This window comes from Ambystoma mexicanum, chromosome 7p, assembly GCF_040938575.1.
Source record: "Ambystoma mexicanum isolate Mex_15411 chromosome 7p, UKY_AmexF1_1, whole genome shotgun sequence".
NCBI classification, from domain to species: domain Eukaryota; kingdom Metazoa; phylum Chordata; class Amphibia; order Caudata; family Ambystomatidae; genus Ambystoma; species Ambystoma mexicanum.
The window spans coordinates 897370640-897387943 of record NC_090939.1 but is presented as its reverse complement, the minus strand read 5'-3'; the positions used below and the strand labels follow the sequence as shown (position 1 = coordinate 897387943).

The window sequence follows — 17304 nt, the reverse complement described above, 5'->3', positions numbered from 1 at the left end:
GGTAAAAAGAATTCTCTGTAATGGAATTTGTTAAAATCACATGGATCCCAATTCTCGTGATATGAGATGTCAGATGGGAAAAACCTGGAACCAGCATTGCCATAAGCCAACAGACTTTGAACAGAGGCAAAAAGTTACACAATTCTCCCGATATGAGTTGTCAGTTGGGGGAAACCTGGAAAAAGCATTGCCAAGAGAGACTAAAAGAAAGGCTGACCGACAGATCTTGAACAAACCCTCATATATGGGGTGTCAGTATGGTGAAATTGGTACAAATAACTGCATTTCCAAAGTTTTGCTATTGAAGAAGTAAAATTGTGTAATACTTAAGAGGAATGTGAATGTTGAAGAGAGACCCGACAACAGCATCAGGTAGTGAACATTTTTGGAAAGAGATACCTGGCAGGAGAGTGTACCGGGGGAGCTGCATGAGCCAAAAGGGAAAAATTCCTGGCAGGAGAGTAAACCAGGATATCAAGAGTTTCAGTTGAGAGGTTTCCTGACAGAGGAATATACCAGGGAACCCATTTTGAACTGGTGTGTTAAAGAGAAACTGACATATTAAATTGTTTTTTCAATTGAACATTTTGTCAACCAGAGAATTGGAAAAGACTAGCCTTTTTCCATGCTTTACCCATATTGGAGAAAACACATTTGTTTAATCATAATGAAAGATTAAGAAAGACTTTCCTTTGGCGAGAATGCCAAGAAACCACACAGGTGGCAACAGTGCACGTTATAACAACCTGTAACATAACATATTGCAACCCGGGTTGTGGAAGAGGAACTTGTTTTGCTATCCCGAGTAAAAGTATTAGATGAAAGACATTGTCATTGCCTTTAGGAGACTTGTTGAATCAGAACATTTTGAAGAGTTTACCTGAAATAATCCTGGGGAAGGGAACCAAACACTGGACACAATGATTGTACGTTTGGGTTTTTGCATATTGTTGAATGGAAATTTGAAACATTTACCTTGCACCTTTTGATTGTGTGAGGGTCAGATTTGTGCGGACACAAGGTCATCTTGCTTTAGTTTTATAGGAAGGGACATTTGCTTTAGGACAGGAAAAGGTAGGCCTTTCTCCAAACCCCTTTCTGTTAATAAAAGAATGAATAGAGAATGCAGGTGCATGTTATCATAAACAGAGACCGCAGTGTCTTTTTCCTCCCCCCAGGTGCGCACTTGGCTATAGGGCAATGCCCGAATAGTAGAGCCGACATACAAGTGTGCGATAGTTTGTCATAGTAGGCCAGTTTTCTGGCCAAAATGGGCCTGTTCGATAAGTTACACCACCATGCAGCTAGTAACTTTGACCAGTGGTACTGAATAAATGTTATTATAAAATGCACAATCTGAAAGGCATTACCAAAAAAGCGTACCCTTGGGCCCTACTCAAAGAGTCTGTCACAAACAGAACGAATTGCCATTGGTGACTGTGGTCACGTTTTCATTGGTGCCCGAGTAGGCCCCAGTTCAACCCTGCCTGAAAGTCCCCAAACCAAACTGTCAACATATATTGCTCATCTACAAAAATATCATTTTTTTTACACAAAAACATCCACCTCCTAACAAAACTTCTGACGCTCCCTTGCAAATTAATAAAAACACACAGAAACACATGACCCCCAACAACGCATTGCTGGTACTGTATTTTAAGGTCAACCCCACATTTAAAAACAAATTCTTTTAAAAAAGTGTTCATGCAGGTCACGAAACTTCCATAGTCTGAGGAAGCAAAACAGTGAGATATGCACACTTTAAACGTAGACTGTTAGCTCGGAAATGCAATTCCACTGTACCAATGCACTTTTAAAAAACGATTGACTTTTGCATTATTGTGCCTTCACATTTAAAACTCCCCTTGAAGTTCTTAACCCAACATACATGGCAACATTATGCATGCAAGAGGCAGGAGGCCAGCCCTGGTTTTAATTTAGCATCGTGGGACTAGCAGTCCTAGATTTCCCCCATTATAAACTAAGACAAGACACAGAAAGCACATTTTAAACCAGGGCTTGATTCGATGTCTCCCAAATGGAATGCGAAATGTATGTGGGAAAGTACAGACGGAAATGTCCAAAAAATAAACACCATAACCAGGGGAGTTGCTAGGTCTGGAAAAGACCCGGGGCTAAGCTGATGTCGGAACTGTTGGGACTGGGGGCTAGCTAGTCTTTTGGCTGTAGCTCCTGAGATTCTATCCGGGGCTACAAACAAAAGATCAGGGGCTACAGCCCCCTTAGCCCCCCCCCTAGCAACGCCCCTGACCATAACACTGGGAACCGTACTCCCAAACCAATTTAAAAAGCCCTCAGCCCACTGAAAGACTGGGAAAGTTAATGTAAATTAATATATTTGACAATTACCCATTCTCTTATCATACCTAACAGCTGGCCCTGGGGAGCTCTTTCTCCAGTCCTGGCTTTTTAGCCAACACTTGAACGCTTGAGATGCGCAGTTTAGCAACCAAGAACGCAGACAGTGTTTTAAAAACCAGGGCTGGTTGAAGGCATCCCAGAGACATGCGTCCAATGGACTATTACTACGTGTTCATTGTCAGTTGTGCTTCGGGTGGGCAAGACCATGTTCAGTGCGACACACCTACGACGCGAGCCTGTGATTAGAGCCGACAGGTGATCCTCACCTCTGACCCTTATGAAACCAGTCAGCGCCTAAAGGCGATGCGCGACACGCGAGCGTGTCTGACAAGCAGGCGATGAAGGCTGTAGTAGTTGCTCGTGCTTCCGCGAGCTCTTATCTAAGGTTCTACTATAGAATGTTGAGGGGTTAAGGTTCGGGGGGGACAGTTGGTGGAGGGAGAGTGAAAGGAGCAGGGAAGAGATATGTACGGCGTTCGGGTTTGATAATAAAGGCTTAAATAACTTACCTGTGGAGGTCTCGTTATTACACTGGCGACGAGGATCTTCAAACCCGACCCACGCGCCTTGCCAGCCGTACACATCATCCGGTACCTCAGCTGATTTCTGGGCTGCGCTCCCGGACGAGGTCGAGCGCGGGCCCCGGCGTGAAAAGTGTCAGCTGGGCCAACGCTACTTGCCTTCAGCGGCCGGCCGAGCCGCGCTCCCGGAGGAGGTCGAGCGCAGCACACGGCAAGGAGTTCAGCCGTGCTACGGCTGAGCGGCCGCTGCCACTAGCAGAGGATCCTGCCGGGCCGCGCTCTCGGAGGAGGTCGAGCGCGGCACACCGCAAAGAGTGCAGCCGTGTTCACGGCTGTGCGGCCGCTGTCAAGCTTAAATCCTGCCGAGCCGCGCTCCCGGAAGAGGTCGAGTGCGGCTTGTGGCGGGGTGCGACAGTGCCGTGCGGTGCACAATAATACTAGGGAGCAGCACAGGTGAGAGGAGGACCCTGGGAGGGGGCAGAGTCCGGCGTTCTTCGTAGCTGTGAAGACGCAAATTATACACGGATGCCCTGTTGTTCGGCTCCGCCCACCACATAGGAAGTTAACGGAAGGCTTCCTGTTCAAGGGTGGGTGTGTCTATATTACTCGAACTGCAAGGAGAGGAGAGTTAACTACTTGTGTGCTGGCATTGAGATACTGTGCTTTCTATTTGCTACAAAATATAGAGGAGGGAAGTGACTGGAGCCTGCCTTTAACAGTATTGTGCATATGTGAAGGTGGAATAATCATCTTGCTAGTCTGCCGTGTTGAACAAGTTACTTAAACATTGTTATTCACGGAAGAGCGCAGAGAGTTCAGGTGTTTCATAGCATAGACCTCAGTCAGTGGCTATGTCGGATCCAGTGACTATGCAGCGCAGCAATGCACGTCCTCCTCCGGCCTTCCTCCCCAATCCGGGGGAGCCCCCCATTGCATGGGAGCTTTGGGTGGACACTTTCAAAGTATATCTGAGAGCGTCAGGGGGTTCCAGAATGTCTGATGATGACAAGGAAGCGACCCTACTCAATTGCCTTGGTACGGAGGGTTTAAGGGTGTTCAGACACCTTCCGGGCCAGGATGTTATGGCTTTGTCTTCAGGAGAAGGAGATGGTGAAGGGGGGCAGGCAGTGATTTTGGCATTTGAGACTGCTCTAAAAAAACTTGAGACACGTTTTGGCAAAAGAGCAAACGTTGTGCTTGAGAGGTATCATTTCTTTTCAAGGGCACAAGGTTCTGGCGAGAACATTGATTCGTATGTGACGGCACTGCGCACCCTCATTTCTACTTGTAAGTTCACGGGCATGGCAGAAGAATACATTCGTGACCAGATCATGATGAGAACTAGTGACTCGAAGGTTAGGGAGAGGTTGTGGACAGAGAAGGATCCTCCGTTGGAGAAAGTAATTGAAATAGCCCGTGCCCTGGAGGAGTCAAGGAAGAGTGTCAAAGAAGTGACGGAAAAGGCGGACATTGTACACATGGTTCAGCCACGCAAAAATGAAGAAAGTCGAACCAGGGACAAGGATCAAAGAGTCACGCCGAATAGCAGAGAATTCTGCAAGAAATGCGGTTGGAGGGGTCATATTGCGGGTGCAAGGGAATGTCCTGCTTCTGCCGTTGTGTGCAGAAAGTGCAAGGGAAGAGGACATTTTGCCCGCATGTGTAAGGCTATACCACAGAAGGAAGTGGTGCGGATGGTGGACCCCGAAGAAGATGATAACAATGTAACTGTTGTAGGATATGTTAGTCCTTCTGCTAGGGCGGATTTGCTTCCAAAAGAAGGTGCACTGTTGAGTGTGGGACCGTCGGGAAAAAGTGCGTGGGCTACTCTTAATGTGAATGGAGTTCCACTCAGTGTGTTGGTTGACACGGGTTCTCCATACACTATGATATCTCCTGAGATGTATAAATCTAAGTTCCATAAGGAGGTGTCTAGTCTTAACCCGTCTGATATTAATCCTTGTGCGTATGGCCGTGTTCCAATTAAAGTATTGGGATATGAGTGGGTTGAAATTGAATTTCATGGCAGAAAAGCCAGAGGAAAACTGTATGTAGCTTGTAAGGGCGATCCGGTTATTGGGTGGGAGGAGCAGGCTGCTCTAGAGATGGAGATTCGACCTGGCAAAGCTGTCCCGGTTTTGTGCGTAAGCAAGGAAAGAGAAGGTAGTTTGCGTGAGGGAAGTGTGGTGTCAGCCGATAATCTCCAAAAGAAATTTCCATCAGTTTTCTCCTCCGTCCTGGGCAAGTTGCGGGGTTTCTCACACAAGATCGTGCTCAAGAGGAATGCCGTTCCCGTTGTGCACAGAGTTAGGCGTGTACCAATCATGGCACGTGAAAGTCTTCAGACAGAACTTAAAAAGCTGATGGAGGCTGGTGTAATAGAGGAGGTAGAGTCATCAGAGTGGTTAGCCCCGGTTGTATTGGCACGTAAAAATGATGGTGGTATGAGGATGTGTGTTGACCTAAGAGATTTGAATTCAAGTATCTGGATAGACAGGCATCCCTTACCGAATATACAGGAAATGCTTTCACTTGTGGGAGGGGCATCTTGTTTCTCCACCTTAGATTTGTCATCTGCCTATCACCAGGTGGATTTGCACATTGAATCACGACCTCTTACATCGTTCATTACGCCATTTGGAGCTTTCCGTTTCCGGCGTATGCCATTTGGTTTGGCATCCGCCTCCGCTGTTTTCCAGCGGGTGATGCAAAAGTTGTTTTGCGGGGTGGATGGTGTGGAATATTTCCAGGACGATATCTTGGTGTGGGGCAGGTCTCGTGAGGAACACAATGAAAGGATTCTACGAGTTTTGGGCATTTTGGAGAAGAGTGGTTTGACGGTCAAATTAAGTAAGTGTAAGATAGGGGTGGAGAGTGTGACTTATTTAGGACACACCCTGGATGCCAAGGGGATACATCCCAAGGCTGAGTTGGTGAAGGCGTTATGTGAAGTATCTCCACCCACCAGTAAGGACCAATTACGGTCGTTTTTGGGATTGGCCGAATATTATAGTAGGTTTATTCCCACGTACTCCGACAAGACTGTGGCCATGAGAGCGTTGCTCAAAAAGGGCGTACATTTTGAGTGGTCAGGGGCATGCCAGCTAGAATTTGAAGGCTTGAAGGCTCAAGTGGACCAGGCTCCATCGTTAGCTTCCTTTTCTCCATCTAGGAAGACGGTTTTGACAGTGGATGCTAGTGAGTATGGTGTAGGGGCAGTTCTTGAACAGTGTTTTGGTGGATCGTATCGCCCCATTGCTTTTGCATCTAGGGTTCTTAGTGAAGCAGAACGTAGATATGCTGTCATAGAGAGGGAGGCCTTGGCAGCTGTCTGGGCATCCAAACATTTTAGAACATTCTTGTGGGGAGTAGAATACACATTACGCACCGATCATAAACCCCTAGTGCATGTTTTGACATCTAAGGGTTTGTTCCAGGCATCGTCTAGAGTGATGCGCTGGATGGCGGACATGAATGAGTATAATTTTAAGGTGGAGTACTTACCTGGCAGTAAAAATATGGTTGCAGATGGTCTATCTCGTTTTCCCCGGCATGATGTAAGTGCGGAAAACTCAAAACAGGCTGTGATGAGTGATGAATATGTGTTGGTGGCCAAAGTGTTTCCGGCAGTAAATGAGCAGGAATGGGGTAGAGAATGTGCGATGGACCCTGTGTTGAACAAAATCAAGACTGCTCTTACTACAGGTGCAGGCAAGGATGAATTGGACAAGTCGTTCGGACAAGTATGGACAGAGTTGTCTGAAGGTCCGTGGGGCATTGCCAGGGGTACCAGGTTAATACCACCTGAATCTCTTAAGGCCAAGTTGGTGGAGTTGGCTCATGAAGGGCATCTCGGGAGATCCATGACGAAAAGAAGGCTGAGAGAAGGGTATTGGTGGCCCAAGATGGATGAGGAGGTTGAGAAGGTAGTTAAGGATTGCATGGCTTGTTCAGTCAGTGATAAAAGTAAGACAACGTCGCCCCAACCCGTACAGCCTGTGGAAGTGCCGCAAGAGGTGTGGTCAAAAGTGGCAGTAGATATTATGGGTCCCATGGACACCTTGGGTGGAGGTTTCAGATATTTTGTGGTGTTAGTGGACTATACCTCTAGGTGGGTGGAGGCCACGGCCTTGTCCTCGGTCACCACTGAGAAGGTGATTGACTTCTTGTCAGCAGTGTTTGACAGGGAAGGGGTTCCGGCTGGAATAGTCTCAGATAATGGTCCCCAATTTGTATCAGTCACCATGCAAGAGTTCTTCTCCAAACTAGGAATTCGTCACCATAAAGTGGCTTTGTACAATCCAGAGGCCAATGGATTAGTTGAACGGATGAACAGGTTTGTGAAGGGGGCAGTTCAGTTGGCCATCGCAAATGGTTTGCCGTGGTGCAGTGTGGTGACTGAAGCTCTAAAAGCCTATAGGGTTACCCCTTCTTCCTTTACTGGAGTGTCTCCTTTTGAGTTAATGAGAGGGAGAAAACCAGGATCTAAACTAAGGGTGGCCGCTCTTGGGGGTGGTGTACAAAGTCGCATCAACATGCAGGAGGTTCTGGACAAGGTGCGTGTTAAACAATCCAGTTTTTGGGAATCTCAGCTTAAAAAAAAGAAACCCCTGCGTGTACAAATTGGTGATCTTGTAGTGGTGAAAAATCCAAGATTTGTAGCAAAGGGTTTGTCCAAATTTATGGAACCAAAAATTGTGACCAAAGTAGGTCATGGATACGTTAAATTGCAAGATGGTACCAGATGGAGTTTGAGGAGGGTGGTCCTTGTTAAGGGAAAGCTGGCGGGGACTAAGGAACTGTGTTGTGAGGGAGGTGGGGATACAATAAGAGTTGATCCAGATTATGCCTCTGAGGATGTGGTTCCCCTAGAGAGGGATAAGGATATGGCTGTGCTGGTTGGGGAGGATGCTCGGGTGGGGCATGGTAGGAGGCAGGCGTCTGCCTCGGAAAGTGATGATGTTGTGCCATTAGAAGGAGCTCATGATGCTAAAGGGATGGATGTACATTCTGAGTGTGATTCTGATAAAGGTGCTTTTGGTTTGACTGGTGTGGATGTAAGGGTTGCAGAGGAGTTGTCAGTGCTTGCATCAGATAATGCAAGCATAGTTCCACACGGAAGGGGACAGTGTGGAAACTCTGTTCTTGCGGAGTCCTCCAATCAAGTGAATAATCGCCCAAACCGTATAAAGAATATTCCAGCCAAATACAAGGATTTTGTTTTAGAATTTGCAGATGATTAATGCTTGGACTGTAATCATTATCAATGTTCCATATAGATAAATATGCCTCTTATTGCATATTAAGGATTCTTTCTGTCCTACCTTACCTTACCTATGTTCATAATTAATGAATGTTCATTATGGAGGTTTACAGGGGGAGATGTGTAGTAGTTGCTCGTGCTTCCGCGAGCTCTTATCTAAGGTTCTACTATAGAATGTTGAGGGGTTAAGGTTCGGGGGGGACAGTTGGTGGAGGGAGAGTGAAAGGAGCAGGGAAGAGATATGTACGGCGTTCGGGTTTGATAATAAAGGCTTAAATAACTTACCTGTGGAGGTCTCGTTATTACAAAGGCCCTCACAAACTCCCCAGTCCCCGCGGGCCACAGTACATCTTTCTCTTCAGCAGAAGGCGGAAGTGTGTGGGTGTGTGATGCGCCTTCCACTGCTTGCACGAGGGCACCATCCATAACAGAGAACGGCAGGTGCAGGTGAAAGCCGCGGGCTCCCATTGTTCGCGTCAAGACCGCGAGCGGTGCTGCCCGGGGCGGGCGGCGGCCCCACCTAATCCACGCAGCCGGAAATAGCCTCACAGCAGCGTTGACAGTAGCTGAGGAGTGGTGCGTGCAGATTGGCGCAGCTCAGTGAACGAATGCACCTGTGGCAGACACCTGTGTGAAACATGCAGTTCAACCTCACTCTTCATTGAAGTGTTGCCCAGCCGCAAGCATTACAGAGAAAATATATACTGTTGGTTTCTGCGTAAAACATCCCAAAAATATAGAACACAGCATTCCAACGTTTGCAGACAATGTTAATAAATGTTTCCAGGTACGCCTGAAAGCTTTGGGCAAATGGTCGGTCCGAGTATGGACTTTGCCCTAAATGAAACTAACACAACTTCTCTCCCACCGATAAAGGATGCTATGGTACACACTCCTGCCCATCGTGGGAGACTCGCGGTCACGCATGGAGGTAAACCAGGGCACAGAAAAGGGCCATGTCCGGAGTCATCCAACATGCGTTCTTCCAGTGGTATGCATTGCATTCTTGGACTCGTAGTTCTGCTGTCCTTCACCCATCCCCACAAGTCTCAAGAGACAAAGAAAAGAAACATGAGATTGACTGAGCATCTGTGAAGTGAAATGCGCGCATGCATTTGCCAAATCTCGCGCAGGTAACTTAACTTGCCACATGGCGGGTGTGTAAACCCTCCACATCCAGTTTCTTCGCGCGCGCCGTGGGACCCGTACTCATTCACTCCCTTCCCTGCCAGTACTATTATTTTAAGTTGTGTATACTGCACACCTGCTGTGCAAAATTATCAACTTGCTTTGTATTAACCAAGATCAACAGACTGGGCAAGGCTTCCGCGTGGTCGGTCCTCGTCAAATTATACTGCATTGTGGGGCTTTTTGTCCTGGATTTCCAATTGAAAAGAAAAAAGGATTTCCGATAGGAGTGCGCGCCACCCTACTCCCAAGGGACCTCGCTGCAAAAAATAAAGCCCGGACTGGAGGGACTTGTCATAATTCCGCGAGACGCGGGGTACATGGAGAATAAACAGTACTGCTTACTATGCAGCGCCGAATCCAGCAGCAGGCACACCTGGGTAAGCCAATGGTAGCTCCTCATCTCCTCCTCCGAGATCCGCACGCACGCCATCCCCGGCGCCAGCTCTGGCAAGTGAGGGGGCCAGGCGCTGGCATGCTTGTCCTGCTCCCGGCTGCAGGCGCGGCTCTCCTCCCCGGAGCTGAACTTTGCTCCCGCTCCGCGGCAGGTGCAGGGGAACTGGCTGTTCCTTCTGACCGGCTCCCATGCAGTGCCGCGCGGCCTCGACTCCTCTCCCTCCCTCTCGCACACCTGAACTGCGCAACTCGCTCCCCGCAAGACACTTGCGCAGCCCCCGGAGACCGGCGAGGCAGCCCGCAGACCTAGAATAACTTATTACACACGGCATTGACGTCACAATGCCACGGGCAACACACTGCCAGCCGAGCGTGTTAAAACGACCTCCCGGAGAGCAAATGCAATTGGCCCAACCGAGTACAACTTTGATTTTAGGAAAAGTGCAAATTGCAGAAACGTTAGCACCTGCGTGCTGAAGGGTCCCCTGCCTGCAGTTTTATACTTTTGCAAAAAGGAGCATACAAGTAAAGTGTAAAAAACAGGCAAAATCGCCTTTCCTCTTTCCGTTTACTCTATACATTATGAAAATGCTGCCTTTAAATAAGTCTGTGCAGACTGAACAAGTAATGTTGCCCTGGTTTTAAAAAACGCTTCATGTTGCCTTGGTTTCTTCACACCTGCTTCAGCCTTCTTTAGTTTCTCGCGACCATGCACAAATGATGGCTCTAAAATGGCTGCCGAGTTTCCCTGTGTCATGCTGGACACTTGGAGCCAGTCCTGATTTTTCCTAATGCATGTTCAGAATTGTATTTTTTTTTTTTGCCACTGTAAGTAGGGGCCTACAAGTCCCAGCATGCAATGAGGAAAAACAAAGACTGGCTCTAGATGCCATGCATGACACTGAGCAAGTTTCTATCAGGATTATTCATCTCTTTGGCTACTAACAATTGAGACCACACCGCCCTCCCCCCACCCCCCACCCAACCGCCGGCATTTAGAGGGGACCTTTGTAACCAACTAAAACATGAGTAACCTCTTAGCTTGGCAGTTCCCCAAATTTTCAAACATTTAATGCAGAGCTCTGTAGTCCCCAAGGCTCTGCTTGCGCGAGTAGGTTATACAGTCGTGTTTTTCTCTTTGTGTTATGAGACTTGCAGATCAGAACATAAAGGGATGCCAGGTTGCACACTCGTAGTTCGAGCGGCCAGTGATACATTTTTGATGTCACAAATGTGTTGTTTGCTCTGGGCTCCAGCATCAGACAAAACAGTGAATACCTCAGTTGTTAGCAGTGGGATGGGCGGTCATTTACTCAGTGCCTTCAGTGGGATGTGAAATCGGGTGGGTGGGGGACCCCGACAAGCCTGGGGCTTCGGTAAGGGCCCGCTTTACTTTTGTTACTTAATTGTGGCACCGACCCCTTCCAGGCATTCCTTTAACTTAAGGGATGCAGCTACCATCAACCCTGTCTCCACGGTTGACAAGTATAGGATACATCTTTTGAGTGAAAGGGATGGCTGGCAGGGCCAACCCCCTCCCAACTCCCACTCTCTACTGAACAGTTCATACTGATGCAAGCCAAGGCATTTTTTCTAAAGCCTGAAGCTCTCGTGCACACAAGAGACATTGGATCAGAAATATGATTTCTCACATATCTGTGAGAGGCCTCAGCCAGTAGAAAAAAATATGCCTTGGCGTGTAGCAGCCCGATCGGGTTGGCCTACTAGGAGTTTTTAGTGAGCCCCAGCACTGCCCTGTTTCAGAAGCACTTTTTTCGGGGACTGTGGGCTCTGTCCGGCTAGCCCCCGACCACTTAAAGCCCTGCATTTATCACTCAGTGTTAAATCATCACATGCCGAGAACACGGTTTCTCAAGAACACCACTTTCAAGTTAATAAAAGGTATCATCTCTGCGATCCTGTGTTCATAGTGCTTGCGCAGATCTCAATAACACAGTTTTATAAACTACTCTAAGACTTAGACTTTCTACAAGGTGAAGCAATTTTCTTAAACTGATCACCACCAGAGAATTTCTGTAACGTGCTGTTAGGTTTACTTTTTTGGAGGAAATTCCACTTGCATTCATATGATAGGTAACAATACTGTGTGATGCCTATATCAATCCATGCTTAGGAGCAGATGACTATCCCACACACGTAAAACCCAGTGGAGAGATTGAAGATATCCTTGAGATGGGCCTTATCCAACGTAAGATGCTCAACCAGTCCTGGCTTCTAGGCTCTAATGCAGGGCAGAAGGGGTCGGACTTGTGTTGGACATTTTTAACTTGTAAATTTAAATAATTAAATCACCCTATTGCTATGGGAATATTCCCCACCTAACCAAACTAAATAAGAGTGCTTGTCTATCGTCAAAAGTCCAAAGAAAAAAGTCCTCAGTCCAAACCCTTCTTCTATTTGACCCTACTACTAAAACTAATAAATAAAGATTGTCAAAATCTATATCTTCTGTCACTTTTCTTTTAGACGTAGGTCTTGGAGCTTTATTTCAGGGGTTTCCCCACTTGCGACAAGCTAGATTTTTCCACTAACTGGAAACAAGTTGATAGAAACTATTGATTCTGGTTCTCAGTGTCTCTTTCATGAGCTTATTTCTAGTAATAGGTCGGCTATCCCAGAGCATGCGAGAACTATCAATCTTTCTTTTTGGATGTAGTCTTTTTACCTTCCTTCCATTGTGTATTAGTCCTTCAGACTCTTTATACTTGACGCTCTATTGGTTGGGCTTTGGTATATCCTTAACAATGGTATGACACCACCAGTCCTGGGGCCTCTCTACTGGGTTCCCCTTGGTCTTTGATTTCAAGATTGATTACTTGAACTTAACTCATAGCGGTTTTCAAAGTAAACTGTTCCTCCACAGTTTTACTTGGTATCTTTCTCGCTCTTTCCCCATAAACACAGTTATGCTGTCTCAATGACCTACAGTCCTCTTTGCTGTTCCTTTCAATTAATATATGTGGTTCCTGTTGAAAATATGTGGTCCCAGTTGCCTCCCCCTTCTGTGTTGTACCCTAGTACCATTACTTCCGGTGGGTGGATTTTCCCGTCGTGGCATCGCCACAAGTCGATTTCCTTGCTTTCTGTCTCTTCCTTCTCAACTTCACTGCAGACTCATTCTTGGCATCTTGCGGTGTCGATGTGCACAGCGTATGGCTGTCGGTGGGAGTTTTCCCGTCTTCTCCGGTTTTGACATTGTTGACCGTGCCACCGGCCCACCACAGCTTTTCCGTGATCAGGCCACCAGATAGGACCGTCTCCAGAATTCCGTCCTGACAGCAGTTTCTCCACTGTGCGTTGCGCCAGGCCTTAGCGTCTTCCTCTGATGTTCCTTCAAGGGCTGCTGCGGGCTCCGCGGCTCCATACTGCTCCACCCATCCAAGACGTCGCTACATCAGAGAGCTTCTCCTGCATATGAATCTCTCTCTCTCTCTCTCTCCCTTCTCGATTGGTTCGTCCTCATTAAATACAAGTTCACGTTCAAAGGGACGTTGCGTTTTCCTTCAGGTGTCGTATTTGATCCAGCAAAGGGCTCAGCTGTTGAGAGCCTTGGCTGGCAATTTGCAACTGGGATCAGGAAATAGAGGTGAGGGAGTGAGAGACCACACCCCCAGCACAAAGGCTGCTACATTCACCCTTGCTGGCGAAGCCCTCTGGCCGGCAAAGCGCTTGGCTCTTGAGAGCCAAAGCTGTTTCGGGCAGCAGGCTTTTTGAAGTGACCTATGCAGCTCCTGTAAGGTGTTCAGTGTTTGGGTCGGGAGGGTGTGAAACCTGCCCTTAGTCTCTGCTTGCTTGCAGCAAGCTTTATTGAAGTCCAAGTGGAGAGAACGAGGAATCTGCAGTTTGTTTGCCTTTTGCTGGCCTCTACAAGCCAGAGACTCGAGCTCTCTCCTTTTTTTCGTCTGGAAACACTCGGTAACATTTGCCTTGCTCCGTCTTCCGTTTGCAGCCATAGGAGCGTGTGGGTCTTTTGTACTTTTTACAGTCAGCCTTTTCTTTTTCAATTTTTCCCTTTTGACTTTCTTGAGCGTTGGTTTCAACTCTGGTGTTAACCTGCTGGCGCCTTAATGTTTTTTTTATTTAAACGTGCAATGGTTTTAAGGCTGTTATATTTGGGTACATGTTTCTTTACTTTTCAACAAGCTTTTACATTGCAGAAACGTCCCACAAGTTTGTGTCCCAAGTACTCTGTCTGTTTTGTTTGCCCTTGGGTTGGGGGGCGGGGTCAGACTACGGATGCCCCCCAAGTCAGTCGGACGTGCCCCTCCTCCCTGGTTGAGGACACGGCTCGCATCTTTTCTGCTCTGCAGAGAATAACTAAGGAAGGGTGTTGGCCTGTACTCTTGGACTCAATCACTCAGCTATTGTTAGCATTGTCTGTTTTTACTCGTTTTGAACTGATTGATTGCTGATGCACTGTTTTATTAATTCACTGTTTAACAAGCAGGCAAGGTATTATTGGGTTAAGCATAGTAGGGCTTGGGCTGTACTTTTTCCTTTTCTTTTTACTGTGTTCATTTTGTGTCAGTCCCGGGTCAGTCTTGTGTTAGGTTTGAATGCTTGTGGGAGTTGGCACTCTTTGGTGTCTCGAGGCATGTCCAGAAGGAAGGCTGTCCTCTCCACTTCTCCGGAGGTTAGCCAGGAAAAACATCTCCAGGATGTTTAAACTGATTAGGGAGGTTATTACCCTCAGATCTGAAATTATGGGTTTATTACATGTCACTGATGGGCCTCATGTTAAATGCCCACTGGACACTGTGGGGCTTCCAAGCAGGGGAGGCGGGGGGGGGGGACACGCTTTAATTGTGTGGCTCCGGATACGGTTGTGTTTTTTTTTTGTGTAATCTCTCTTGATAACCAGATAATAGATATTTGCACTCCCCGAAGGCGAAGACCCAGTAAGGACCCACTTGATCCCTTTGAAGTTGAAAAAAGGCCAGGACAGAAGAGGGGGAAACACGTTGTACTTCCAATTGACATCAGGGGTAAAGGCACGGCAACCCTTGCTAATCATATCATCAAAATGTATCCTCACACAGAGCATCTGCATCCTTCAGTTGGCCACCTGTAATTGCCCCAGATGCCAAAACTATGATTGAAGTTCCCAGTGAGGATGGGGAGGAGGTGGGGCTCTAGATGAGGTGGCTATGATAATTCTTTGATACCCCTTAGCAATACGTTCTCTGCCCTCGCTGTTAAAGATCCCACTGCTAAAGAGCCACCGAAAGGCTTTAAGATATCCGAGAAATTGGGTCAATCCCTGGGTTGAGATTAGCGCTTCCACGCTAATCTCAACCCAGGGATTGATCCCATTTCTTGCAATCCACCTATTTACAGGTTTCATAGAATGATCTAGTGACTACTTTGCAATGATTCAGAGAAATGGGTTCAATCCCCGGGTCGAGATTAGCGTCCACTCTAATATTAAGTGCCCAATACAGACAATCTAGAAACTGGCTTCCGTGCACCGAGTACTAGTTTAACTCTTGCCAGCCTACTACTGGGCAGACAATATTGCATGTAGGTGCAACGTTAAAGATGCAACAGGGGAATGTGTCATCTGAAATCTGCACTTTAAAAAAAATTAATAATGTGTTGCAGTCAATAATGTGACTTTTTACATATAAACAAAGAAAAAGATAACATAAAACAGCAAATTCAAACAATAAAAATGCCCATCTTAAACAGAACCATTAGTTACCATCCTAACCGGTCCCAGAGGCAGGGGGGTTTTAAGTAATCATTCAATGCAATACAACCTAACACATTCAGTAACTTCAAGACTTCCACACTTAAAAAAGTTTCATGCCCCGAGGACAGTCTTTGGCAAAATTCTTCTGTGCACAACCAACTTTTTCTATGTACAAATCGTTCAAAACGCAAGACCCTCAATTCATATGTCACAGGACATTGCATCAGTGTATGTCATAAGCTCTGAATAGTTTCTTCCCTACAAAGGGAGCATTCTTCTTTTGTTGTATGGTCTTTAGACCGAATCGCGAAGAGTTTGCCCGTCGGTATTACATTTAGGGGAAATCTCAAAAACTCCCTTTTCCATCTGTAGTCAGAGAATTTTTCAAACACCCCCACTGGTTTATCTAAACTGGAGAAACAATTATGTAATTCATGACCCCACATACTATCTATTGTGCAATCCGATACGAGCGCATAACTGCTCTCTTTACACCACCCAGATTTTCTACGAAGTCTTCAAGTATTCTTGAGCAGCTTTGCAAAATATCTGTCACCTTACTCACCAACTTCCATAACACCCGACTAGAACCTTCCTGGCACACGAGCAGGACATCTTCGTATAAAGTGACCTTGGGTGAAACTTTAATTGACCAAAATAGTAACTGAAGTCTCCGATCCAACTGGGATTTGAGTGATGTCAGACCCAACTCGCATCGTAGCGAGGCCATAGGTAAGGATTGCGAGGGACCCAGAGCTTTCCTTCACAATCTACCCGCCAGATGACCTCAATTTAAATGCCAGGCATGTGGTTCTGCGTCCATCCTGTATAGAAGTGATGGTATTACTTTGCACCTATAGAATTTTAGTAAGCGCATAATAGAAAATCTACAGTATTTACCACATAAGATCTTCAAATGGCAAACAAATTGATCAACTTTTCACGCACGTGTTCCTTCCACAGCTGCCACATTGGGATGAAAATCTGCAAGTGTGCAACCAGTATACCCGGGCTCACGGCCATGTTTCCTCACTTAAATAAGCTACGTGATCCTGAGAAAGTCACTCTACTTATATGTGCCTATATTATTTTGCTGCCGAAAATCGGAATCGCCTACAAATAATTCTGTTAAGCATGCACTAAACAAATAGCCTCCCAAATAATTGGTTTCATAGACTAAATAATTTTCTTCATGTATAATAATTATAAAAGTGTAGTAATAATATATGGTTTATTACTCTGCAGTGTTTGCTCCTTTTTATAACAATGTTATTGATAAATTATATGGTGCACACCACAGGCTGTCAATCACTCGTGGCATCGTTGCTTGTGAGCTATGGTTCTCGCCCAACAAAAAAGTGAAATAAATGATGTATTTCAATATTTGGTAGGCATGGGGTCTTGCCCAGGCCATGAGCCTTAATCATGTATGGAGTCCACCAACAGAAGGAGTCCACCAGCATGATTTTCTGCCACGGCCTAAGGTGTGTGGCAATGAGTCTCTGCCGCCACCTAGTTTGTTAGTGGGGCAATAGGGGAACACTGCTCATGGGCTTTGGGGATGCTTGCCAATACCCGAGGCCTGCTATCTATCAGCGCTTTTCTACCCTCTCTCCCAGCATTCTGACTATTTGGCTGCTGGGGACTCGTCTTACGTGTTCCTGCAAAAGTACTAGGGAAATCTCTGCATTGGCTTAAGACTTTTAGCAATTCCGTTTTCCGCTCTTGCCCTCCGATCCCCAGAGAGTAGGGCACACGCCAACTCAAGGCTGCTGGTTTTTACCAACAACGCTGAACGTTGGTGCCTGGAATGTTTGGAAGTAATCCTAACCGCTGGCATT

The 17304-nt window shown here is 46.6% G+C and overlaps 1 protein-coding gene across 10 annotated transcripts in view; it reads right to left on the bottom strand.

Annotated features, from left to right (window-relative positions):
* MCF2L (MCF.2 cell line derived transforming sequence like) overlaps nt 1–17304 on the bottom strand; it is an 892749-nt gene that overhangs the window by 653175 nt on the left and 222270 nt on the right. For 2 of the 10 annotated variants that reach the window (XM_069637155.1, XM_069637159.1), the window contains exon 1: nt 9731–9980. The exons of 3 other annotated variants lie outside the window; for them this stretch is intronic. In XM_069637155.1, coding sequence (XP_069493256.1) covers nt 9731–9941 — 211 coding nt within the window. In that variant the 5' untranslated portion in view covers nt 9942–9980. Of the gene's footprint in view, nt 1–9699; nt 9982–17304 lie in introns of those variants that run through there. 5 more of the 10 variants (XM_069637158.1, XM_069637160.1, XM_069637157.1 and 2 more) reach the window with 4 other exon arrangements.